Below are 25,850 nucleotides of genomic sequence, written 5' to 3' on the forward strand. Positions count from 1 at the left end.
GTGTGGACAGACATCCCCAGTAATGAGACGCAGTGTGCACGTGTGGACAGACATCCCCAGTAATGAGACGCAGTGTGCACGTGTGGACAGCCATCCCCAGTAATGAGACGCAGTGTGCACGTGTGGACAGACATCCCCAGTAATGAGACGCAGTGTGCACGTGTGGACAGACATCCCCAGTAATGAGACGCAGTGTGCACGTGTGGACAGGCATCCCCAGTAATGAGACACAGTGTGCACGTGTGGGACAGACATCCCCAGTAATGAGACACAGTGTGCACGTGTGGACAGACATCCCCAGTAATGAGACGCAGTGTGCACGTGTGGGACAGGCATCCCCAGGAATGAGACGCAGTGTGCACGTGTGGGACAGACATCCCCAGTAATGAGACACAGTGTGCACGTGTGGGACAGGCATCCCCAGTAATGAGACACAGTGTGCACGTGTGGGACAGGCATCCCCAGTAATGAGACACAGTGTGCACATGTGGACAGACATCCCCAGTAATGAGACACAGTGTGCACGTGTGGACAGACATCCCCAGTAATGAGACACAGTGTGCACGTGTGGACAGACATCCCCAGTAATGAGACACAGTGTGCACGTGTGGACAGACATCCCCAGTAATGAGACGCAGTGTGCACGTGTGGACAGACATCCCCAGTAATGAGACGCAGTGTGCACGTGTGGGACAGGCATCCCCAGTAATGAGACGCAGTGTGCACGTGTGGACAGACATCCCCAGTAATGAGACGCAGTGTGCACGTGTGGACAGACATCCACAGTAATGAGACACAGTGTGCACGTGTGGGACAGCCATCCCCAGTAATGAGACGCAGTGTGCACGTGTGGGACACGTATCCCCAGTAATGAGACGCAGTGTGCACGTGTGGGACAGACATCCCCAGTAATGACACAGTGTGCACGTGTGGACAGACATCCCCAGTAATGAGACACAGTGTGCACGTGTGGGACAGACATCCCCAGTAATGAGACACAGTGTGCACGTGTGGACAGACATCCCCAGTAATGAGACACAGTGTGCACGTGTGGGACAGACATCCCCAGTAATGAGACACAGTGTGCACGTGTGGGACAGATATCCCCAGTAATGAGACGCAGTGTGCACGTGTGGACAGACATCCCCAGTAATGAGACACAGTGTGCACGTGTGGGGCAGGCATCCCCAGTAATGAGACGCAGTGTGCACGTGTGGGACAGACATCCCCAGTAATGAGACACAGTGTGCACGTGTGGGACAGACATCCCCAGTAATGAGACACAGTGTGCACGTGTGGGACAGACATCCCCTAATGAGACACAGTGTGCACGTGTGGGACAGACATCCCCTAATGAGACACAGTGTGCACGTGTGGACAGACATCCCCAGTAATGAGACGCAGTGTGCACGTGTGGGACAGGCATCCCCAGTAATGAGACACAGTGTGCACGTGTGGACAGACATCCCCAGTAATGAGACACAGTGTGCACGTGTGGACAGACATCCCCAGTAATGAGACACAGTGTGCACGTGTGGACAGACATCCCCAGTAATGAGACGCAGTGTGCACGTGTGGGACAGACATCCCCAGTAATGAGACACAGTGTGCACGTGTGGGACAGGCATCCCCAGTAATGAGACGCAGTGTGCACGTGTGGACAGACATCCCCAGTAATGAGACGCAGTGTGCACGTGTGGGACAGACATCCCCAGTAATGAGACACAGTGTGCACGTGTGGGACAGGCATCCCCAGTAATGAGACGCAGTGTGCACGTGTGGACAGGCATCCCCAGTAATGAGACGCAGTGTGCACGTGTGGACAGACATCCCCAGTAATGAGACACAGTGTGCACGTGTGGACAGACATCCCCAGTAATGAGACACAGTGTGCACGTGTGGACAGGCATCCCCAGTAATGAGACGCAGTGTGCACGTGTGGACAGGCATCCCCAGTAATGAGACGCAGTGTGCACGTGTGGGACAGGCATCCCCAGTAATGAGACGCAGTGTGCACGTGTGGACAGGCATCCCCAGTAATGAGACACAGTGTGCACGTGTGGACAGACATCCCCAGTAATGAGACACAGTGTGCACGTGTGGACAGGCATCCCCAGTAATGAAGTGCAGTGTGCACGTGTGGACAGGCATCCCCAGTAATGAGACGCAGTGTGCACGTGTGGACAGGCATCCCCAGTAATGAGACACAGTGTGCACGTGTGGGGCAGGCATCCCCAGTAATGAGACGCAGTGTGCATGTGTGGACAGGCATCCCCAGTAATGAGACGCAGTGTGCACGTGTGGACAGACATCCCCAGTAATGAGACGCAGTGTGCACGTGTGGGACAGACATCCCCAGTAATGAGACACAGTGTGCACGTGTGGGACAGACATCCCCAGTAATGAGACACAGTGTGCACGTGTGGACAGACATCCCCAGTAATGAGACACAGTGTGCACGTGTGGGACAGACATCCCCAGTAATGAGACACAGTGTGCACGTGTGGACAGGCATCCCCAGTAATGAGACGCAGTGTGCACGTGTGGACAGGCATCCCCAGTAATGAGACGCAGTGTGCACGTGTGGACAGACATCCCCAGTAATGAGACACAGTGTGCACGTGTGGGACAGGTATCTCCAGTAATGAGACACAGTGTGCACGTGTGGGACAGGTATCTCCAGTAATGAGACACAGTGTGCACGTGTGGGACAGACATCCCCAGTAATGAGACGCAGTGTGCACGTGTGGACAGACATCCCCAGTAATGAGACGCAGTGTGCACGTGTGGACAGACATCCCCAGTAATGAGACACAGTGTGCACGTGTGGACAGGCGTCCCCAGTAATGAGACACAGTGTGCACGTGTGGACAGGCGTCCCCAGTAATGAGACACAGTGTGCACGTGTGGACAGGCATCCCCAGTAATGAGACACAGTGTGCACGTGTGGACAGACATCCCCAGTAATGAGACGCAGTGTGCACGTGTGGACAGGCATCCCCAGTAATGAGACACAGTGTGCACGTGTGGGACAGACATCCCCAGTAATGAGACACAGTGTGCACGTGTGGACAGGCATCCCCAGTAATGAGACACAGTGTGCACGTGTGGGACAGACATCCCCAGTAATGAGACACAGTGTGCACGTGTGGACAGGCATCCCCAGTAATGAGACACAGTGTGCACGTGTGGACAGACATCCCCAGTAATGAGACACAGTGTGCACGTGTGGACAGACATCCCTAGTAATGAGACGCAGTGTGCACGTGTGGGACAGGCATCCCCAGTAATGAGACGCAGTGTGCACGTGTGGACAGACATCCCCAGTAATGAGACGCAGTGTGCACGTGTGGGACAGACATCCCCAGTAATGAGACGCAATGTGCACGTGTGGACAGCCATCCCCAGTAATGAGACACAGTGTGCACGTGTGGACAGACATCCCCAGTAATGAGACACAGTGTGCACGTGTGGGACAGACATCTCCAGTAATGACACAGTGTGCACGTGTGGGACAGACATCCCCAGTAATGAGACGCAGTGTGCACGTGTGGACAGACATCCCCAGTAATGAGACACAGTGTGCACGTGTGGACAGACATCCCCAGTAATGAGACGCAGTGTGCACGTGTGGGACAGGCATCCACAGTAATGAGACACAGTGTGCACGTGTGGACAGACATCCCCAGTAATGAGACACAGTGTGCACGTGTGGACAGACATCCCCAGTAATGAGACATAGTGTGCACGTGTGGACAGACATCCCCAGTAATGAGACGCAGTGTGCACGTGTGGACAGGCATCCCCAGTAATGAGACACAGTGTGCACGTGTGGGACAGACATCCCCAGTAATGACACAGTGTGCACGTGTGGACAGGCATCCCCAGTAATGAGACGCAGTGTGCACGTGTGGACAGACATCCCCAGTAATGAGACGCAGTGTGCACGTGTGGACAGCCATCCACAGTAATGAGACACAGTGTGCACGTGTGGACAGACATCCACAGTAATGACACAGTGTGCACGTGTGGGACAGGCGTCCCCAGTGTGTACGTGGGCCATGGTAGTGCTGCAGAGAGACACACGTAGGAGGGTAGGGATCTCAGGAGGCAGCTCAGCCTGGTGGAGAGGCCCTTGGCTTCTCCCTGTTTTGGCTCTGCAGTCCCCTCTTTGCCCCAGCTTGCTTTCTATATAGATGAGGATGCCGCAGTCCTGGTGATTCGGCTGGGAATTAGGGCCGCTCCAGGGGAAGCCCTGTGACCCTGCCTGGTGTGCAGGGGGGCACATGCTGTTGGGCCTGGAGACTGCTTTCTTGTTTTAGCTTCTTGATCGGCTCAGCTGTTGCTTTGTGAAATCCTGTGGAGGGTAGAAGGTGGAGAAAATAACTTTTCTTGGTGGCTTTTGATTATGTTGTTTGATTTTTAAAATTAATTTTTTTTAAAGATTTATTTTACCAACTTGAAAGAGTGACAGAGAAAGAGAGTGACAGAGAGATCTTCCCTCCACTAGTTTACTCCCCAAATAGCTGTGACAACTGGGCCTCAGCCAAGCTAAAACCGGAAGTCCAGAACCCCATGCAGGTCTCCCATGTGGGTGCAGGACCCCAGGTGCGTGGGGCCGTTACCCGCTGCCTCCCAGGCGCAGCGGCTGGAAGCTGGGTCAGAGCCTGATGTGGAGTGGCAGGACACGGTGATGCGGCCTGTGTGCCCCCAGCAGGCAGCTGAACCCGCTGTGACACAGCAGCCCCCACCCCTGCTTTTAATAAAGGAGGGTTTGGAATGATGTTCTAGAACTTGATACCCCAAAAGAAGGAAGTATTTCAGTGATGATTTGCTAGTAGAGCACCCTGGAGATTTCAAGTGAATGAAATATTTTGCAACCTGAAATCACGAGCGAAACTTTGGGCTAAGCATAGGAGATACAGAAACCACATGTAGTGGGCTTGATATTAGCAGTTTAAGAAATACCTGTTATGTTACTAGATTTTGTCTGAAAGCCTTGTTTTCATTTTTGAGATCCTGTATGAATTTGTTTATGAAGACAAGGATTTTTGTTTGGGTTTTTCTTCTTTATATCCAAGAGAAATTTCCAGATTGGAATGTCTTTGACATTTTCAGAGCTCTAGAAGCTTTTCACGAATTAGTAGTGGCTGTGACCCATAGACTCGTGGCGACGTCTGTGGATGTGCTGTGTGCACCTGCCCCTCATTCCGTTTCTTGATACGGTGGAGGTGGCTGTGCTGTGGCTTTTGCCCGGCTGCGTTTGAGGCCTCGTCTGTTGGTGGTCACACTTCAGAATCCTCACAGCCCCCCTTGAACCGCTCAGGTGTTAGACGGCGCCGACAGCCAGTACTCGGGCACGCAGATCGGACAAGCCCAGGACGAAGACGAGGACGCCGCCGATGTCTTCAGGAGCTCCTCCCTCGGTGGGTTCACGGAGGTGACCTGCGGCAGGGGGCTGTGATGCCTGCCTGGGGCCTCTTCACTTGACCTGTTTTCTGGATTGTAAATAGCAGATGGAAAGGGTCCTTTGGGGAGTAATCCTTTTCTTGAACTTTGTATACATCAGTGTGTTTTGCTGGAGCTGGGACTGACTGCCCCCTCTTGGTCTGTGCCTGTGCAGCCCTTCAGCAGGCACACTTACTGAGGAGCACGGGTCACAGCAGACAGCTGTCCGACAGCAGTGTCGAGAAGCTTGCCGCAAGAGACGAAGCTGCCGAACCCGGGGCGCAGGAGAGCAAGGTGAGGGCCGGCAGTGTCTGCGGCCCCGCTGGGTGAAGCCCAGCCCGCTGGCGTCTGCCTGGCTTATTGCCGTTCCCCTCTGGGCTTACTTCCCCTGTGAATGCCGACCTCTTCCCAGGCAGGCTCTTTCTGCCCTCCAGGTGCTGCCCGAATCCTCCCCACACAAAGCTTCCCTGCGCTCCGTGCTGCCCTGCTGCTCCCCTGCTGTGCGTGGGGTCGTGCGTGGACCTGCAGCGTCTTTCCTTGTTCCATTATGCTGTTTGTAAAACCTCCCCGTTTTCTGTAGCAGAAGTGTACTGACTTCCTGTGAGGGCCAGCAGTCAGGTGTCCCAGTCAGTCCCACCGGGCAGAATCGCTGTTGTGCTCCTGCGGTCTCTGCCGGGTGCCCACTGTACCTCCTGCCCCGGGCCGCCCCGGGCGCCGTCCGCTGCCTGCACTGCTTCCCATGCAGCCTTTCCGCCGGGTGCCCTCCCTGCGTGCCAGGCTGGTCCTCTGCCCTGGCCCGTGAAGTGTGATGCACTCCTCTGACCTGCCGTAATGGCTCAGATGTTGGCTTAGCGGACTAAGGATTTTGTCTTTTGGTCACAAGGCAGACAGACATCAGTTTCTCTTCTGCAGCCATGTCGAATCAAAGGTGACATAGGACAGTCTGCCGATGGTGATGCTGCCCCTCTCGTCCACTGTGTCCGCCTGTTATCTGCTTCGTTCTTGTTGACTGGCGAGAAGAACGGTAGGTGTGGACGATGGGCTGCCGGTTGCAGAGGTCAGCTCCGTGGCCTTGTTGTACTGTTTGGTCACAGCTGCAGAGGAAGTGCACTAAGGGGCCAGCTGGGGGGAGCTGAGGGGAGCGATGGGGTGGGTAGTTTACTGGGGCCAGTGTTGCTTTGAAAACTGAACGTCTGCTGCTTTGGGTCTGAAGGTGCTCGGTGTTCCCTTTGCAGTGCTGGTTCCAGACAGGGACGTGCGGGTCAGCGTGAAGGCCCTGGCCCTCAGCTGCGTAGGGGCAGCAGTGGCCCTTCATCCGGAGTCCTTCTTCAGCACGCTGTATAAAGCACCTCTTGACGCTGTGGAACACCGAGGTATGTTAGGAGGTCGTGTCCTCCTCCTCCATGTTTCACACAGTCTTGCCATTTTGGGTTTAGAACAGTGGTGTTTGAGCCTGTGTAATTCTCCATAAAACATGAGTAGTGCTGTTCTTAATTTCATGATAGGGTGCTCATTATTGAAACATACAACAAAAGCAGAGATCTGAGAACATTAAGAGCCAGTTTATGTGCCTGTTGGATTTAGACCTACAGTGCAAACTGCGTGTTCAAGGTTGGTCTGAGTCCCGCCCAGACGGTGGGGACAGAGATTGGGGGAGGCCTCGGCAGGCCCTGACTCCTGCTGTACACGGTTGGTGGGGAGGAGAGACCCTCTTGCCCCTCTCAAGGGAGTTTATGCTGGGCAAGTGTGCGGTGATTTAGTTTTTGAAATGTTTTTTTGAAATGAAACCTTAGATTGTTGTCTGACAGCCTGGTATTGTAATCTAAAAATCGGTTGTATTGGGGAGACATCAGCAACAGTCTAATGAATTTAGAATCCTTAACCTCCACCCCCAGTTTTTTTTTTTTAAGATTTATTTATTTGAAAAGCAGAGTTAGAGAGGAAGAGACAGACAGACAGACAGACAGACAGACACACACACACACACACACACACAGAGAGAGAGAGAGAGAGAGGTCTTCCATCTGCTGGTTCACTCCCCAAATGGCTTCAACAGCTGGGGCTGGACCAGGCCAGAGCCAGGAGCCAGGAGCTTCGTCCACGTCTCCCACATGGGTGCAGGGGCCTCCCAGTGACATTAGCAGGGAGCTGGATTGGAAGTGGAGCAGCTGTGAGTCACACTGGTGCTGGTAGCTTAACCGCTACACCACAATGCCAGCCTCTGTTTTTTCTAAACCACTGAGGGTTATTATAGTCATTTCTAGGTTTGGGAAGTACCACCCCATCCTCCCTGCCTCTTTTTTTCTTCTTGAGAAGTAAGCTTTTCTTTTGAGGTAGAGAGGTGATGGTGTGGGACTGTTCAGTGGCTGAGCTGTTTGTTTCCACAGAGGAGCAGTACATCTCAGACATCTTGAACTACATCGATCATGGAGACCCACAGGTCAGAGGAGCCACCGCCATTCTCTGTGGGACCCTAATCTCCTCCATCCTCAGCAGGTCTCGCTTCTGTGTGGAGGACTGGATGGGCACCGTTAGAACCCTGACAGGTAACGGCCAGGGCTTCACTGGGGGCTTCTAGATATCACTCCCAAGTTTAAGTTTACACGAAGATACGTTCATTACTTGTTCTTTGGTTAGGAAATACATTTTCTCTGGCGGATTGCGTTCCTTTGCTGCAGAAGACTTTGAAAGATGAATCTTCTGTTACTTGCAAGTTGGCTTGTACGGCTGTGAGGGTGAGCATACTCTTTTTTTTTTTTTTTAAAGATTTTATTTATTTATTTGAGAGATAAAGTTAAAGACAGAGGGAGAGACAGAAAGAAAGGTCTTCCATCTGCTGGTTCACTCCCCAAATGGCTGCAACAGCTGGAGCTGTGCCGATCCGAAGCCAGGAGCCAGGAGCTTCTTCCAGGTCTCCCACATGGTGCAGACCACATGGGTGACTGGCGCCGCAGGCAGAGGATTAGCCCACTCGCCACGGCGCTGGCCCTGAGCGTACTCTTGGGGAAAGCTGGGCACTGACCGTTACTCCAGCTCAACAGGAGCTTCCCAGGGTCTACCTGCACGTATTGCAGAGTTGTCAGCAGTGATGAATGCTGTCCATAAGTCAGATTTAGAAGTGAAATGCTGCCAATGGAGTTAAGGCTTAATACGTTCTAATTTAAGTTTTAATTCTCATAGTATTGGTTTGAAATATACATTTTCCTGAATGGTATATTTAGAAATAAACGTTGCTCATTGAGCGTAAAATCTGTTGAATTTTAAAATACCAAACCCATGGTATTATGTGAAAGGCAGCACTAGGAGTTGTCTAATGAGCCTCTTTGTGCCAGGTGGAATGTCCTGCCTCCTTTAGGGGGCAGCATGTGGAGCCTTTTTTTTTTTTTTTAATTTTTTTTTGCCAGGCGGAGTTAGACAGAGAGAGAATTATAGACAGAGAGAAAGGTTTTCCTTCCTTTGGTTCACTCCCCTAATGGCCGCTACGTCAATCTGAAGTCAGGAGCTGGGTGCTTCCTCCCAGTCTCCCATGTGGGTGCAGGGGCCCAAGCACTTGGGCCATCCTCCGCTGCCCTCCCAGGCCACAGCAGAGAGCTGGCCTGGAAGAGGAGCAACTGGGACAGAATCCAGCGCCCCGACCGGGACTAGAACCCGGTGTGCCGGCGCCGCAGGTGGAGGATTAGCCTGGTGAGCCGCGGCGCTGGCCATGTGGAGCCTGTGGCTGAGAAGCCACAGGTAGCCGGCCGACCACAGTTGCCACAAGACCCCACCCACTGTGAGATCTGGGGTGCATCGTGTGCCTCGGTCTCCTGGCCTGGCACAGTTTTCCTCCAGGCCCACGCGTTTGCCAAGTTGCAGTGTAGGATAGCGTCCCAGCTCACCTGATGGCTTGTGGGGCAAGGGATGGCAGCGGGAGGCCTGCCCTGTTCCCTTAGGCATCACATACACAGCGACACCAGGGAGTGACACTTGGTGTGGGTCCCTGGTCCTATCTGGGCTCTGTGTATGGCTGTGTTGAGTGGTCTCCCATTTCACCACAGAGAAATGGGTGTGAAATGTTTGAGATTTGAGGCCAAGAATTCCCACAGATGGAAATGGAAGGAAAGAAATAGTTACATGAAAGGGACATACTTGCCTTTTTTTTTTTTTTTTTTTTTTTGACAGGCAGAGTGGACAGTGAGAGAGAGAGACAGAGAGAAAGGTCTTCCTTTGCCGTTGGTTCACCCTCCAATGGCCGCCGCGGCCAGCGCGCTGCAGCTGGCGCACCGCGCTGATCCGATGGCAGGAGCCAGGAGCCAGGTGCTTTTCCTGGTCTCCCATGGGGTGCAGGGCCCAAGCACCTGGGCCATCCTCCACTGCACTCCCTGGCCACAGCAGAGAGCTGGCCTGGAAGAGGGGCAACCGGGATAGAATCCGGCGCCCCAACCGGGACTAGAACCCAGTGTGCTGGTGCCGCTAGGCGGAGGATTAGCCTAGTGAGCCGCGGTGCTGGCCCATACTTGCTTTTAAACTTGGATTTACTAAGGAAAAGTTTGTACCATGAAGGTTTCTGAGAAATGTGGGAAAAGTGCCGTATCCCTGTAGCAGTTAATAAAAGCACCACAAAACAGCAGTGTGTGCAGAGTGCCACGGTGCGTGGAGTGAGCCTGCCACTCTTCCCGGCCCGTGTCTTCCAGCATTGCATCGCGAGCCTGTGCAGCAGCAGCTACAGCGACTTGGGCTTGCAGCTGATCATCGAGCTGCTGGCCCTGAAGAACAGCTCCTATTGGCTGGTGAGGACAGAGCTCTTGGAAACTCTTGCAGAGATCGACTTTAGGTAAGTGAGTCAGAGTAATTAGGTTTAAGGAACAAAAGCTCAGAACTTGGAGCTAAGCCAGTCCCGGGCTTGAGCTGAGTTGGAGTGAACAAGTCCCTGCAATTCGTGTAGGTTGTCCGTGGTCCTGTGTATGAGAAATCCAAGTGGTTTAGGAAGATGAGAGTGGTTTTCTCCTTCCCATTAACTTTTGCTGAACTTCACCCTATACTTGGAGTATTTATTTATTATTATTTATTTTTTATTTGAAAGGCATAGTTAGAGAGAGAGGTCTTCCATCTGCTAGTTCACTCCCCAAATGGCTGTAACAGCTGGGACTGGGCCAGGCCAAACCCAGGAGCCTAGAACTCCATCTGAGTCTCCAATATAGGTGGCAGGGAGCCAGGTACTTGGGCCATCTCCCACTGTTTTCCCAGGCGCATTTGCAGGGAACCATATCTGAAGTTGGGCAGCCGGGACTCGAAGCGATGCTCACAGGGGCTATTGGAGTTGTAGGCAGCAGCTTAACCCGTTGTAGCACATGCTGGCCCCATGTACCTGGAATGTTTAAATTAAGGTGGAGCAGTGGACTTTCTGATGATCTAGATGGTGGGAATAAATGAGCCCTGATTTTTAAAAATTTTATTTTATACCTTTTCTTGTGGCTCAGTGGGCTAAGCCACTGCTTGGGTCACCTGCACTCTGACCAGTATCTCTGGTTCCATACTGCCACCTCTGCTTTCAATCTAGCTTCCTGCAGAGCCTGTCCTAGGAGGCAGCAGATGAAGGTTCAGTTACTTGAGTTCCTGCCACGTCCATGGGAGACCCTGACTTTGGCCTGGCTCAGCATTGGCTGTTGCAAATGTCTGAGGAGTGAACCATTGAATGAAAGATAATCTCTCCCTCTCTCTCTGCCTTGCAAATAAGTTAAAACAAACATTTTTAAATTTTAGCTTATGTTGAGTTTTAAAAATTTTTTGGCTGGCGCCGCGGCTCACTAGGCTAATCCTCTGCCTTGTGGCGCCAGCACACCAGATTCTAGTCCTGGTCGGGGCGCCGGATTCTGTCCCGGTTGCCCCTCTTCCAGGCCAGCTCTCTGCTGTGGCCTGGGAGTGCAGTGGAGGATGGCCCAAGTGCTTGGGCCCTGCACCCCATGGGAAACCAGGAGAAGCACCTGGCTCCTGCCTTCGGATCAGCGTGGTGCACCGGCCACAGCGCGCCAGTCGCGGTGGCCATTGGAGGGTGAACCAACGGCAAAAGGAAGACCTTTCTCTCTGTCTCTCTCTCTCACTGTCCACTCTGCCTGTCAGGAAAAAAAAAAATTTTTTTTTTCAAGTTTTTTAAAGGCAGAATTAGAGAAGAGAGAGAGAAATATTTTCTATCTGCTGGTTCACTCACCAAATGCCTGCACTGCTGGGGCTGGGCCAGGCTGAAACCAGGAACCAGGAGCCTCATCTGGGTCTCCCACGTGGGTGGCAGGGGCACCAGATTTGGGCTGTCTTGTGCTGCTTTCCCAGGCACATTAGCATGGAGCTAGATTGGAAGTGGGGCAGCTGGCATTCAAACTGGTGCCATATGGGATACTGGCATCTCGCGTGGTGGCTTAACTCACCAAGCCACAACACTGGCCCCTTTAATTTTTAAATCCTTATTTATTTATTTTCGATTTATTTGAAAGAGATCTTTTGAAATAGTGATGTTTATTTTCAGAAAGACAATTTACCAAGTACTATCTTTTTGAGCCTTACTGAGAGGAATGTCCATTCGGTTAATTTGAAACTACCGCTCTGTTGTGTCCTTTTGCACCTGCGCGCCGAGCCCCTGTGCCGTGCTGTGTCACATCCTGCAGGTGTTGTGGCGTGTGTGCAGAGCGCTGAGGACAGTGTCCCCCTTGTGTTCCTCCCCAGGCTGGTGAGCTTTCTGGAGGCGAAAGCCGAGAGTTTGCATAGAGGCGCTCACCATTACACAGGGGTAAGCAGCTTGTGCTCGCGCGGCCGAGTTGACCTCCCGGGACCTGGGCTTTCCTGGTGCTGTGGGGTGTCTGAGTGCACTCGTGTGCTGGGTGCTTTTCAGACACAGGTCACACCATGCAAGCTGTGGCACGGCGTGGGTTTAAGACTGGTAACCTTGAGATCTTTGCCACTAGCTTTCCAAAAATATTGTAGCCAAATTTGATCAACTACAGAGATGATCTGTTTTTATCATCCTTCTCTTAAAAGCTTTTAAAACTGCAAGAACGAGTGCTGCATAATGTTGTCCTCCATCTGCTTGGGGACGAAGACCCCCGGGTGCGACGTGTTGCTGCAGCGTCCTTGATAAGGTACGTCAACCAGTGTCTGTCTCTGGGCACCTTTGGGCGAACCACTGCGTGGGCTGCTAATAGGAAGAGCGGGAAGAATGCAGAAGCTCTAGGGAGTGCTGAGTCTTTGGGGCTCAGTTTCAGTCATTTTACTCTGAAACTGTCAAAAAAAGTACTCACTGCCATCAGAATCTGAAATGACAATAAAAACAAAAAGCAAAATCCGAGCCTTGCATCTAAAAAGCAGTGCACTTTCATTGTCGCGACTGGGGAGAATGCGGAGTAACTCAGAAGGAAGTGCAGCTCAGCTTCAGCCCTGCGCTGGAGGTGACCACTGGGAGCAGGGGGGAGGTGGGAGGGAGCGCAGTGAGTGTTACCTGCTTCCTTACGTAAAGCACACTTACTTTTATGTTAGGCTTGTCCCAAAGCTGTTTTACAAGTGTGACCAAGGACAGGCGGACCCAGTAGTGGCCGTGGCAAGAGATCAAAGCAGTGTTTACCTGAAACTTCTCATGCACGAGACACAGCCTCCTTCTCACTTCTCCGTTAGCACCATAACCAGGTACGCGCAGCGCTGTCCTTCTCGGACGCCTTTCCGTAGGCCGTGTTTACGGAAGCACACTTTGGACCAGGACGTCTCGGGGGGTCGTCCTGCCTGGTGGCTGTTGGTCTTTCTCAGGGTGTGGCACAGCACCTCTGTACGAAAGCCCTGCTTGGGGCACACAGCAGGGGTGATGTGCGTCTTCTGGTGAGTCCGTGGCATTATGTCTGACTCTCGTGTGTCACCTGAAAGCTTGCCCATTAGAGTTCGTGTCCTCCTGAAGAGGATGGCATGCTGTCCTGCCCGTGGTTTTCAGGGCTGTTGAGTGTGGTGACATAACGGCCACACCACCTTGCTCTCTTCTCAGTCTCAGCTGAGTAGAGCAGAAATGCTGTAGCAATTTAGAGTTTTCTCTGTTTGTCAGTGCTATTTTAAAAATTAGCTTTATCTGATAATGTCTTTTCTACTGAGTGGCAATTTTTTAAAAAGCAGTGAAACTGAAAAATAATGATCATCTGCTGCTTGTTTCCTGCATTCAGATCTCAGCTTGTCAAATTTTGAAGTCAGTATTTCTGAATAAATATCACCTTTTTCATGTGAAGACTGCTTATGAAAAGCAGAACACATGGAGGTCACTGCGTGGTCACCTTAGTGTTTTCCTCTTGGGGAATTTCATTTGTTTATCCTCAGAACTGGCACCTTCCTCTCTTTGAAGATTCAGGAAAATACTCCTTTAGGATAAGTCGAGGCAGTGTATGGAGCTGACCAGAGGGTTGCTGACGACAGGACGAGCTCCATGTCCCTGGAGGGTGGCCCCAGGCTGCGCCCGCCTCGGCCAGCTCCCACTCAGCCGTGCCTCAGCCAGCTCCCTGCCGTGTCTGTGTGCTGCTTGGCTGCCCCCTGTCAGGGTTTCTGCGTGAAGAGAAAATCACGTTGTCCTGAGCTTTGTTGTCGGGTGTCTCTGGGCACAAAAGTGAACCAAGAGTGAGCTCCCCGTGGGCGTCCTTTAGACAGTGGGGAACAGAATCTGTGTATGATCATGCTGGCGATAGAAGGTGACGCAGGGTTGGAATACCACGTGGCACTGTGTGCACTCGGGAGCGCAGGAGGGGCTCGCTTTCATCTTGGAGTCAGGCGAGTTTCCAGGCGTCCTTTTAGCTTAAAGCTTGAAGAACTGGTGAGTCTGGGAGGAGAGCGAGACCCCACTGGGGCAGCGCAAGGCGGGAAGCGGTAAAGCCAGCCCCTTTACAGAGTAGAGACCGAATTCACTTCTGGTTTCTCTTTCACTTAGAATTCGAGACTGCTTTAACTTCTTTTAGCTTGTACTCTTAAACTTGGAATGCCTTTTGGCCTTTTAAAATGTCATACGGTCCTATAGAAGATGTTGTCTCCATGCTTTTCTTTTAGAGTATACAGGGGCTACAGCTTACTGCCAAGCATAACCGACGTCACTACGGAGAATAACCTCTCGAGGGTCATCGCCGCGGTCTCTCACGCGCTCATCACGTCGACCACGCGGGCACTCACAGTACGTGTTGCTCAGTCGGTCTTGGGAAGTGAGTTTCAGTAGACATTCTGGTGGCTGTGTGGTAGTCCCTGGGGGGATGCTGGCGTGAGTGCCTGCTCTCTGAGGCTCCCATGAAATAGCATTTGAGGAACAGAATCTTGGCGTATTCCTACAAGATCAATGGAGATGGATGTTTTTTGAGTATTAAAGTAATACATACTTGTCTTTAAAATTTCAGCTAATTTAGAAATGCATAAAATAAAAACTACCATAATTTGAATTGGTAAGAAATTTAAAATACCTCCAATATTGGTGTGGGCATTTAGCCGTGCCACACGTTGGATTGCCTGGGTTCCCTGCCCAGCTCCAGCTGCTGCCTCCTGCCTCCTGTAGACCCTGGGTGGCAGCAGTGATGGCTCAAGTCACTGGGTCCCTGCCACCCAAATGGGAGACCTGCATTGGGTTTCTGGCTTCGGGCTTCAGTCTGGCCCAGCCCCAGCTGTTTTGGCTTTTGAGGAGTGAACCAGTGGATTGGATACGAACACTCTTTCTTTGCTTTTCAAAAAACAAAACAGAAAAACAAAATACTGTCGCTCCCCCTCTTCGTGGAGGAACGACACAGGACCCTGCGCTGTTCTTTTGTCTGCTCGGCCCTCCCCGGGTTTGCTGCTGGTTCTTCCCGGGTTGGCTACTGTCCCTTCCACCTCCGTGGAAGGGCGGTTCCCCCTGGCCACTTTCCCCACTTCCGCAGGGGAGCGGCACACCGCCGGCCGGCTCTCTCGGGGGCTGCACAGGTGTTCCCCTTAGATGTTCCCCTTAGATGTTCCTGGTGCATGCCGTCTCTCTCCTCCTTTATAGTCCTCCTCTGCCAATCCCAACTCGGCTGCCCACACGCCGAGCACGCTGCTCTCCTCCAATCAGGAGCAAGTCCTACAGTTTATTGGCTGAACTGGAGGCAGCTGTGTAGAAGCTGTTTTCTTCTCTCCCAGCGCCATATTGTGGGAGAGCAGATGCATAGAATAAGTCTTAATTCCAGTAACTTAGTCTAGTCCGAGTTGCTCCCCACAAATACCTTTAGTATCATTGACTCAGACCTTGTAAAATATAGTAAGGGAAAGAAGTATGAACTGCCAACAGACATTTTTGTATGAGTATCATATCTTTTAATTCCCTCTCCATGAACTTTTTGAATCCTCTTGCAGAATTAACTACATCATTATTTGTTATGCTGAAATTGGAAAAAAGCCATTATGTTCCAGAATCCAAGAGTGATTCTGGTTCAGATTAAGTTCCATACACATCATAGTGTACTGTACTCTTTTTATTTTTAAAGAGTTGATTTATTTTTATTTGAGAGGTAGATTTACAGACAGTGTGAGGGAGAGACAAGGAAGGGTCTTCCTTCTGTTGGTTCACTCCCCAAATGGCCACAATGACTGGAGCTGCGCCAGTCTGAAGCCAGGTGCCGAGTTTCTTCCAGGTCTCCTACATGGGTGCAGGGGCTCAAGCACGTGGGCCATCTTCCACTGCTTTCCCAGGCCACAGCAGAGAGCTGGATGAGAAGAGGAGCAGCCGGCACTAGAACCCGGCACCCATATGGGATGCCGGCACTGCAGGCAGAGGATTAACCTACTGCGCCATAGTGCTGGCCCCACTGTGCACCTCTTAATATGGTGCTTTGGAGAACTTTCAAGGTTATGAAGAGATGAGTAAAAAAGGCTGAGTGTTTGGGCAGGTGAGATAATATTTGCATAAGTACATTCCTCACATACTCAGAAAAGTTGCTGGCAGAAAATTGCCAAAATGAATTTCAGATTGTGAATGATGGAACATTACACAAAAGTGGTACTGATTCTAGTTGCCAAATGAAACCTTTTCATTTATTGTATGTGACAGAAGAAATAGTTGCATGTTAGATAACTAAGATTTGGGTGTCTTTTTTTTTTAAGATTTATTTATTTATTTATTTGAAAGGCAGAGTTAGAGAGAGCAGAGAGAGAAAGAGAGGTCAGTCTTCCATCCTCTGGTTCACTCCCCAAATGGCCTTAATGGCTGGAGATGCACTGATCCTGAGCCAGGAGCTTCTTCCGGGTCTTCCATGTGGGTACAAGGGCCCAAGGACCTGGGCCATCTTCTTCTGCTTTCCCAGGCCACAGCAAGGAGCTGGATCAGAAGTGGAGCAGCTGGGACTAGAACGGGTACCCATATGAAATGCTGGCACTGCAGGCAACTACCTTAACCTGCTATGCCACAGCTCCGGCCTCCTGGCTGAGTTTGATATTTCAATAACCATCTCTCAAATCTTAAATTTGCTCAAGGAATTGTAAATTCTATGTGTTTATTTTTATTGTGGCCTACCTGGGTCAGGCACAGTTCTAGGCTTGGGATATAAAAACATACGAGATTCCTGCTCTGATCGTTCTTGGCGTCTGACCAAAGAGATCAACACTGATGAGCTACAGCTGAGGTTTTTTTTCTGTTTTTTTTTTTTTTTTTTTTTTTTTTTTGACAGAGCGGACAGTGAGAGAGAGAGACAGAGAGAAAGGTCTTCCTTTGCTGTTGGTTCACCCTCCAATGGCAGGAGCCAGGTACTTATTCTGATCTCCCATGGGGTGCAGGGCCCAAGCATTTGGGCCATCCTCCACTGCACTCCCTGGCCACAGCAGAGAGCTGGCCTGGAAGAGGGGCAACCAGGACAGAATCTGGCGCCCCTACCGGGACTAGAACCCGGTGTGCCGGCGCTGCAAGGCAGAGGATTAGCCTAGTGAGCCACGGTGCTGGCCGGTTGTTGTTTTTAAAGATTTATTTCTTTATTTGAAAGGCAGAGTTACAGAGATGGAGAGAGAGGGAGAGGGAGATACAGAGAGGTCTTCCATCTGCTGGATCCCTCCCCAGATGGCTGTAATGGCCGGAGCTGAGCCATGCCGAAGCCAGGAGCCAGGAACTTCCTCCGGGTTTCCCATGCAGGTGGCAGGGGCCCAAGGACTTAGGCCATCCTCTGCTGCTTTCCCAGGTGCATTAACAGGGAGCTGGATCAGAAGTGGAGCAGCCAGGACTTGAACCAGTACGCCACCACACCGGCCCCTAAAGCTGAGCTCTTAAGGGTGCTTGGGGCCAAACTGGGGTGGGTAGGCGAGGAGAGTGGCAGAAGAACCTTCCGCTTCAGCAGAGCTGGTGGCACAGGGCAGTGGACACACCAGGCAGGAGGAGGCGCCAGGCAGGAGGAGCTGCACCATCGCTGGCTTCTGTTTATTGGGCTCCTTACACCTGTGGCTGGGTTTTTAAAGTGTGAATTTGCACCGCTGTAGGACAGCTGCTCTGTGGTTATTAGTCACAGTTCGCAGTTTTCTTTTCATTGTACTTTTTATAAAGAGCAAGAGGCCAGCGCCGCAGCTCAACAGGCTAATCCTCCACCTTGCGGTGCCGGCACACCGGGTTCTAGTCCCGGTCGGGGCGCCGGATTCTGTCCCGGTTGTCCCTCTTCCAGGCCAGCTCTCTGCTGTGGCCAGGGAGTGCAGTGGAGGATGGCTCAAGTCCTTGGGCCCTGCAGCCCATGGGAGACCAGGAGAAGCACCTGGCTCCTGGCTTCGGATCAGTGCGGTGCGCCGGCTGCAGCGCACTGGCCGTGGTGGCCATTGGAGGGTGAACCAACGGCAAAAGAAAGACCTTTCTCTCTGTCTCTCTCTCTCACTGTCCACTCTGCCTGTCAAAAAAAAATTATTTATATATATATATATATAAAGAGCAAGAAGAGGCTCAATTTAGCGCGGCTTTGTGGGGTTTGGGAGTGACTCTGTCGTTCCTTCCCTCTGTAGTTCGGATGCTGTGAAGCTCTGTGTCTCCTTTCAGCGGCCTTTCCGGTGTGCACCTGGAGTTTAGGCTGGCACTGTGGGTACGTGTGTCCTCACCGTGTGGCTGTGCACGGCTACGCCTTACAGACAGTTAGCGTTCTCCCTTTTCTCCCCTGCTCGTTTATCAGTTCGGTGTTTGGAGGACTGTCTGGCGGGATACTGGTTCTGCTCTGCGCTGCGGAATGTGTGTGTGCTGTTGGCAGACGTGGGGTGCACTGAGATTCCAGGGAGTGCCGGGTCTTGGGGAGTGACGCGAGGCTGTGAGCTGCAGGGCCGTGGGAGGGACGTCTCATAGCTGGCGCAGACTTTTCAGAACTATTCCCTGTGTGTTAGAATTTGGAAAGATTGTTTGGTTTACAGTCAGATGTGACCTGTCGTAGGGAATTAGGATGAGTGACGAAGGTATCACGTAGGAACCATTGCACTTCTGTCACCAGTTTTCGCTTGCAAACCGTTTTCACCCAGTCGATGGCCTGGTGGCACCTGTGAAGCCACGTCCAGTGTCCTGCACCAGGAAGGCGCAGGCTTTCCTTCTGTGTGCTGGACACTGAGGACCAGCTAGGTGTGAGAGCAGTCTGCGGGTTTCTTGTGTGTGCAGCTGTATGGCCAGCTCACGTTTGCCTGAAGTGGATTGCGCTGTTTGGCTTAGAAGGAACACTTTCCTACTTTGCGCAGGTACTGACTGAGCAGCGGCGTGTCTGGCCATGGGTCCAGCATAGACTCAGCTGAAAGACAGTCACAATTTCAGCAGAGTAAAACAGTTCCAATACTTTCAATCAGTTCTGTGTGATCTCGTTTCTCAAGTGATTTTCAGAGCTGTCATTGCCAGGGAAGACGTGAGTTGACTGACGACCGTAGAGGCAGTCTGAGTGGATGGAATGTGTATGGCTCGCTCTTCTCCGGGCTTCCTAAGAGGGAACAGCCTGCTCGCTGGAGCGTTTCTGTAACTTGACCTTGAGAACGTCTGCTTCCAGAGTGCCCCCTCTGAGTGCCGCCGACGAGTCCAGGAAGAGCTGCACCGTTGGCATGGCCACCATGGTCCTCACGCTGCTGTCGTCTGCCTGGTTCCCACTGGACCTCTCGGCCCACCAGGACGCTCTGATTGTGGCTGGGAACCTGCTGGCAGGTACACGCGCCGCGGCGCACTCCGGGTTCCTCCGCCTGCCGAGCGCGGGAGGGAACACGGGCAGCGGCCGTGCCGGTGGTAGTTGTTTCTCCAGCAGCATCTCGGGTGCTGCCTGCAGGCACGCGTTCTGTGCGGCCCATTTCAGAGTCGCCTTTTTCCCATTCAGCTGACCGTGGGCGGGGTCGTTTTGAATTTGGTTTAGTGGGTATCGTATCTCAGGTAGTGTCTCAGGCCTGGGCTTGAAGAAAAGTGTCAAGTGTGGGCCCCTTTCTCAAGGTGACGGTGGATTGGTGGGGCATGCACGTGGACAAAAGCGCAGTGGCAGTGCAGACTGGCACGTTGTCTAGTTCATGGCGTGCGGGAAAGGCACGCCAGACAGGGCATGGCACGTGAAACGCCTGGGGATGTGGGCAGCCAGTAGACTTCGGGGAACTGTAAATACACTGGATGTCGTGGGGGACGTGTCGTGAATGGAATGGGGAGTCTCCATTGTTGCGCCTGGGCTGATTCTGTTTGCCCTGGGAAGCCATTGGCGAGGTTTGTAGAAAGACCACACAGCTGACAGGATGTGGGGGGAGGAGACGGTAGGAGAGTTGGTTAGAGTTAGGTCTTAGTGTGGAGGTTGAGGCAGGAGAGAGGGTCTCAATCCAGATAACGGAAGAGACCGAAGCAGCAAAGGGGCAGAGCCAGCAGGGCCTGGGGCGAGTGACTTCACGTCCCAGGCAGGAGCATGTGGTGACATGCGGGGAAGCTGGGGACACCGGTTTTGCAGGGGAAGCGTCAGTTTCATGTTGACCTGCGCGTAGCCGTGGAGGCCAGGGACAGGTGTGGTGAGCTGAGTGACTGGCCCGCACGGTGGGAGGTGGGGGTGTGACACATGTGCTCCTGTCACAGCCAGCGCTCCCAAGTCTCTGAGAAGTTCCTGGACCTCCGAGGAAGAGGCCGGCTCTGCAGCCGCGAGGCAGGAGGAGGTGTGGCCAGCGCTGGGCGACCGGAGCCTGGTGCCCATGGTGGAGCAGCTGTTCTCCCACCTGCTGAAGGTGATCAACATCTGTGCTCACGTCCTGGACGATGTGGCGCCTGGGCCGGCAGTCAAGGTAGAGTCTTGCCAGTGAGGGTAACCGCCGTTTTCATACGGACTCCGAGATCCCTCGTCCCTTCCTTAATCTTTGCTTTCAGTGAGCAGAATTGCTCACACCGGGACTTGCATTTAGCATCAAACCTTGACCATCTACTCATCGTCTCTTTGGTATTACTTGTGAATCTTCCCTTCAGAGGGAAATAGCAGCTTTATGTTTCGGCTTTCAGCTTTAGCCAACAAGGCTCCCAATGGAAGTTGCTGGCTTACATACCTCATTTGCTCTCTCCGTAAATGTTGGCAAACTTGTGCTTTTCTGTGAAGTGCAGGTCCGTAAAAAGCCCCTTCAGAGCACAGTGGAGATAGCGTAGGTGGGCTCCCTTTTATTCGTGTGGGTGTAGAAGTTGCTGATCCTTTCCCACGTCTCTGTCATGGAGACGTGCCTCCAGCGCCACTCTGCTGCCACTGCTCAGTCTCCTCGCTCCCTTACCGCAAACTCCAGCGAAGTGGCTCTGCCTCCCGGCCTGAAGCCCAGAGCTTCCCACTGCCCTCGGAGGAACTTCTCTGGGAGGCTTCTTGGCCCTGAGCTGCCAGACTCTGTCCGTGCCTCGGCCATCTGTCTCTAAGCCCTGCCGGCATGATTTCTGCCGCCACACCCGCAGCAGGTCTTCCCCCGCAGATGTGTGCTCAGAGCTCAGCTGTCCTTCCACAGCTGCTCTCAGTGGCACCACCCCCATCGGGAGTGCTCTTTCCTACCTCTGTCCTGGCTCGCTTTCTCCTCACACGTGCTCTGTGCTGGCCCTCTGCGCTTTGGGCCAGTGCCACCCAGCAGCAGTGTCTGCAGGAGTGAAAATGCTCCCTGTCTACACCAGCCGGTACAGTGGCCACTGGGCTCCTGAAATGTGGCTGGTGTGACGCAGGAACTGACTTCCCTTTGCTCAGTTTTCATTAGATTCAACTGGCCACCTGTGGATAGTGGCTCATTATTGGACAGGGCAGCTTGAGGGAGTCAGGGCTGCCCCCTGTCTCAGTGGCTTTGGAACCGTAGCCCAGCAGGCCAGTGGACTCAGCATCCGTCCTGTTCTGCCAGGCTGGGAACGGAGCATTTGCACGCGCGACCCCTGTGCTTCCCAGCCAGATGCTTACAGAAACGTGCATGCGCAGCGCACACGGGCACCTGCGTGTGCACACACACCCTTCTCTGGTGCAGCATTTATCTCACTGTGCCCATTTTACAGACCAGGCTCAGAGGTGTAGGCTGCTGTCACAGAAGGCCGTGGCCCAGGTGACTTCGAAACAATGGAAATTTATTTCTCGTTGTGCCAGGCGGTCTCAGTGCTGCAGGTCCAGGTTCTCGGGGAAGCGTCTTGCTGTATCCTCAGGTGGCAGGAGGGCGAGGGAGTTGTGTTTTGTTTCTCTTTATAATGGAGCTAATCCCATTCCCAAGTTCTCCACCCTCATGGCCTGAGTTCTCCGGAACACCCTGTCCCCCGAGGCCGGCAGCTGTTGGGGGCCAGGATCTTGAGAGTGAATTGGGGAACACGGACACTGAGCCTTGAGCAGGCACTTTCATAGAGGAGGCAGGGCGTGAGCGGCAGAGCTGGGGTCTGTAGCCCCTGTCTGCGCCGCCTCATCACTGACTGGTCCTGCAGTGTGCTGCAGCGTGAGGGCCTCAGCAGCCAGCCCCTCGCATGCTGTGGGTCTGGAGGAATGTGTGGGTGTCTTGGGTGCACTGGGGCTGTCGACCTCTGGCTTTACTGCTTCCCAGCCGTCACTTCAGCCCTGAGTCTGCTTCCATGTTTGAAAATTGGAGTTTGAAATTCTGCTTTGCACCTGCGGCTGTGGGATGGTGCTGTGGCTCCCATGATTCCTTGCCATTGAGGGGACAGGCCTGGGGCTCCAGTGGCTTCAGGCCCTGCTAACTCTGTGGGCTTCCTGCATTTCTAGCCCATTCACTCTGAACCTCCGAGGAAGTTCTGGTTCATCCTGATGTGTACAGTTGTCACTGACTAACAATACGTAATATTTGCACAGTTTCTGAGCCTTTAAAATGTGGGTTTAAAGAACAGACTGAGTTGTGTGGGCGACTCCCTCAGGACGTGGTGACGCCGGGTCCTGCAGTTCTGTTTCTGGGTGACTGCTGCCCACCTGTGTGCCTTCTGTTTCAGGCAGCCTTGCCTTCCCTAACAAACCCCCCTTCGCTGAGTCCCATCCGGCGGAAAGGAAAAGAGAAAGAACCAGGAGAACAAGCCTCCGCTCCCTTGAGTCCCAGGAAGGGCGGTGAGGCCGGCGCAGGTAGGAGGTGGGGCCGGAGGGCGCTGTCTCGTGGAGGGGGCGGGTTTGCACTCACATCCCTGCCAGTGTCGATAGGATGGCTTGACATTTTTTGGAAATAAAATGCACAGCAGGGATTTTCCTGGGTGTTGCAGATATTAATAACTAACTACTGGGTTCGGTGTTGTGTTGTGAGCTAAGCCTCTGTCTGTGGTGCTGGCATCCCGAACGGGCTCCCGTTTGTGTCCTGGCTGCTCCTCTTCTGATCCAGCTCTCTGCTATGGCCTGGGAAAGCGCAGTGGAAGATGGCCCAAGTGCTTGGGCCCCTGCACCTGGAAGAAGCTCCTGGCTCCTGGGTCATATTGGCCCAGCTGCAGCAGCACATTTGGGGAGCGAACCAGCACAGAGGACAACGTGGCACTGAGGCTTCAGAGCAAACGTGAAAACAGATGCCTAAGCCGTACCTGGATTGCTCGTTCTTTTTTTTTTTTTTTGCAAGATTTATTTTATTTACTTGAAAGAGTAACTTGGATGGCTCCAAAGGCCAGGGCTGGGCCAGGCCAAAGCCAGGAAGCAGACACTCCATGCAGGCCTCCCCTGCTTTTCTGTTTGGCAGGGGACCAAACACTTGAGCCAACTTTTGCTGCTTTTTCAGTTGCAGTAGCAGGATTGGAAGTGGGGCAGCTGGGACTTGACCTGGTGCTCCTGTTGGGTGCTGGTGTCACAGGTGTTGGCTTAACCCACTGAGCTACAAAGCTGGCCCTGCTCTGCTTTTATTCCTAAGTTCTCTGGAACGCCCTGTCCTCCATGGGTTCTCAGTTCCTACTGACATTTCTTAGTCAATTTCTAATTACTTCTAATTAGGAAGTCAGGAGAAAGACTTTTTTTTAAGATTTATTTTTTAATTAATTGAAAGACAGAGTTACAGAGACAGGCAGAGACAGAGAGAAAAGTCTTCCATCTGCTGGTTCACTCTCCAGATGGCTGCAACGGCCGGAGCTGCTCCGATCAGGAGCCAGGAGCCTCCTCCAGGTCTCCCACATGGGTGCAGGGGCCCGAGGACTTGGGCCACCTTCTACTGCTTTCCCAGGCAACAGCAGAGAGCTGGATTGGAAGAGGAGCAGCCAGGACTCAATCCGGTGCCCACATGGGATGCCAGCGCTTCAGGCCAGGGCTTTAACCCACTGTGCCACTGCGCCGGCCCCAGGAGAAAGACTTTTCAAAATTGTTGTTGTCAGTAATCACTTTTAAACTTGGCAAGTTTTACTTTGATCTGAAAGTTAACTTTGTGTGTGTTTTTTAAGCCTCTAGACAATCAGATCCCCCAGGGCCCGTCACCACAAGCAAGTCCTCGTCCCTGGGGAGCTTCTGTCACCTTCCTTCGTACCTCAAATTACACGATGTCCTGAAAGCCACTCACGCCAACTACAAGGTACGCCTCAGCTGTGTGCACTGCGCAGAAGCGTGCTAATGGACTGCTGGTGTTGTCTTGGGATTTGCAGGCTGCAATGCACGTGTGCATAGGCACACACACCTTTGAATAAGGTAGCTTTAAGGATGGGAGTTACCATTAGTTTTCTCAAGTGTGTTGTTTAGTTTTGTAGCTTGTGTCAAAAAACATATTTTGAGCTTTCCTATTAGAGAAATTTTCTCTTTCATGGCGTATAGGTGTTGCGTTTGGGCTATCCAAGAGAACCTTACTTTCCGAGAGGCACTGGGACGTACGGTGGGACTTGGGGGTTGAATTAGGGAGAGCTGGTGTCCTGGATGCTGAGTCGGCTTTTCCGTTGTCCTTCTTGGGCTCTTGGTCCCCGCGTGGGAGGCTTGTCTGTTTGTTCGAAACTCCTTTTATTACCTCAGAAGCGCATGAAATTGGAAAAGTCTTTTAAAAGAATTTTAAAAATTTCATGTAGGAGCAGGTAATGTGTCATGGTGGGTAAAGCTGCCGCCTATGGTGCTGACATTCCATACTGTGCTGATTCAAGCCCAAGCTGCTCCACTTCAAATCCAGCTCTCTGCTGTGGCCTGGGAAAGCAGTGGAAGATGGCCAAGTCCTTGGGCCCCTGCACCTGCGTGGGAAGCTCCTGGCTCCTGGCTTCGGATCCGTGTAGCTCTGGCCGTTTGGAGAGTGAACCAGCAGATGGGAGACCTCTCCCTCTCTCTCTTTCTCTCTCTCTGCCTCTGCCTCTCTGTAACTCTGCCTTTCAAATAAATAAATAAATCTTTTTTTTTCTTTTTTTTTGAAAGGCAGAGTCAGACAGTGAGAGAGAGACAGAGAGAAAGGTCTTCCTTCCATTGGTTCACCCCCCAAGTAGCTGCTATGGCTGGCACATTGTGGCCGGCGCGCTGTGCCAATCCAAAGCCAGGAGCAGGTGCTTCCTCCTGGTCTCCCATGGGGTGCAGGGCCCAAGGACCTGGTCCATCCTCCACGGCACTCCCAGCCCACAGCAGAGAGCTGGACTGGAAGACGGGCAACCAGGACAGAATCTGGCGCCCCAACTGGGACTAGAACCTGGGGTGCTGGTGCCGCAGGTGGAGGATTAGCCTAGTGAGCCGCAGCGCCAGCCAATAAATAAATCTTCAAAAAAAAAAAAATCATTTCATATAGATTTTGCACATTTCTTGATAGATAAGTCTCTAGATATTCTGTTGTTGTTTTTGATTGATTGATTTGCTTTGAAAAACAGAGTGACAGAGGGTCTTCTATATACTGGTTCACTCCCCAAATGGCTGCAACAGCTGAGACTGGACCAAGCTGAAACCAGGAGCCTAGAACTCCATTCTGATCTCCCACGTGGGTGGCAGGCATCCAAGTTCTTGGGCCATTTCTGCTGCCTTCCCAGGCACATTAGCAGGGAGCTGCATCAGAAGTGGAGCAGCCGGGACCCAGGCTGGCGCATTCCAATATGAGATGTGGTGCTCCAAGCCGCTGCCTAA

General features: G+C 52.6%; 1 protein-coding gene across 2 annotated transcripts in view; it reads left to right on the top strand.

The window, feature by feature from the left end:
* The window catches only part of HTT (huntingtin), a 169,125-nt gene that overhangs the window by 67,598 nt on the left and 75,677 nt on the right, over positions 1-25,850 (top strand). For both annotated transcript variants that reach the window (XM_051836726.3, XM_089325101.1), the window contains exons 13-28: positions 5,327-5,426; positions 5,624-5,742; positions 6,361-6,472; positions 6,684-6,821; positions 7,836-7,994; positions 8,086-8,183; positions 10,122-10,261; positions 12,145-12,208; positions 12,457-12,557; positions 12,952-13,098; positions 14,485-14,605; positions 18,400-18,476; positions 19,410-19,561; positions 20,456-20,658; positions 22,808-22,934; positions 24,218-24,345. In XM_051836726.3, the coding sequence (XP_051692686.3) occupies positions 5,327-5,426; positions 5,624-5,742; positions 6,361-6,472; positions 6,684-6,821; positions 7,836-7,994; positions 8,086-8,183; positions 10,122-10,261; positions 12,145-12,208; positions 12,457-12,557; positions 12,952-13,098; positions 14,485-14,605; positions 18,400-18,476; positions 19,410-19,561; positions 20,456-20,658; positions 22,808-22,934; positions 24,218-24,345 (1,986 nt within the window). The remainder of the gene's footprint in view (positions 1-5,326; positions 5,427-5,623; positions 5,743-6,360; positions 6,473-6,683; positions 6,822-7,835; positions 7,995-8,085; positions 8,184-10,121; positions 10,262-12,144; positions 12,209-12,456; positions 12,558-12,951; positions 13,099-14,484; positions 14,606-18,399; positions 18,477-19,409; positions 19,562-20,455; positions 20,659-22,807; positions 22,935-24,217; positions 24,346-25,850) is intronic.

This window comes from Oryctolagus cuniculus, chromosome 2 (assembly GCF_051225735.1).
Source record: "Oryctolagus cuniculus isolate XC-2025 breed Fujian yellow rabbit chromosome 2, ASM5122573v1, whole genome shotgun sequence".
Lineage (NCBI taxonomy): Eukaryota > Metazoa > Chordata > Mammalia > Lagomorpha > Leporidae > Oryctolagus > Oryctolagus cuniculus.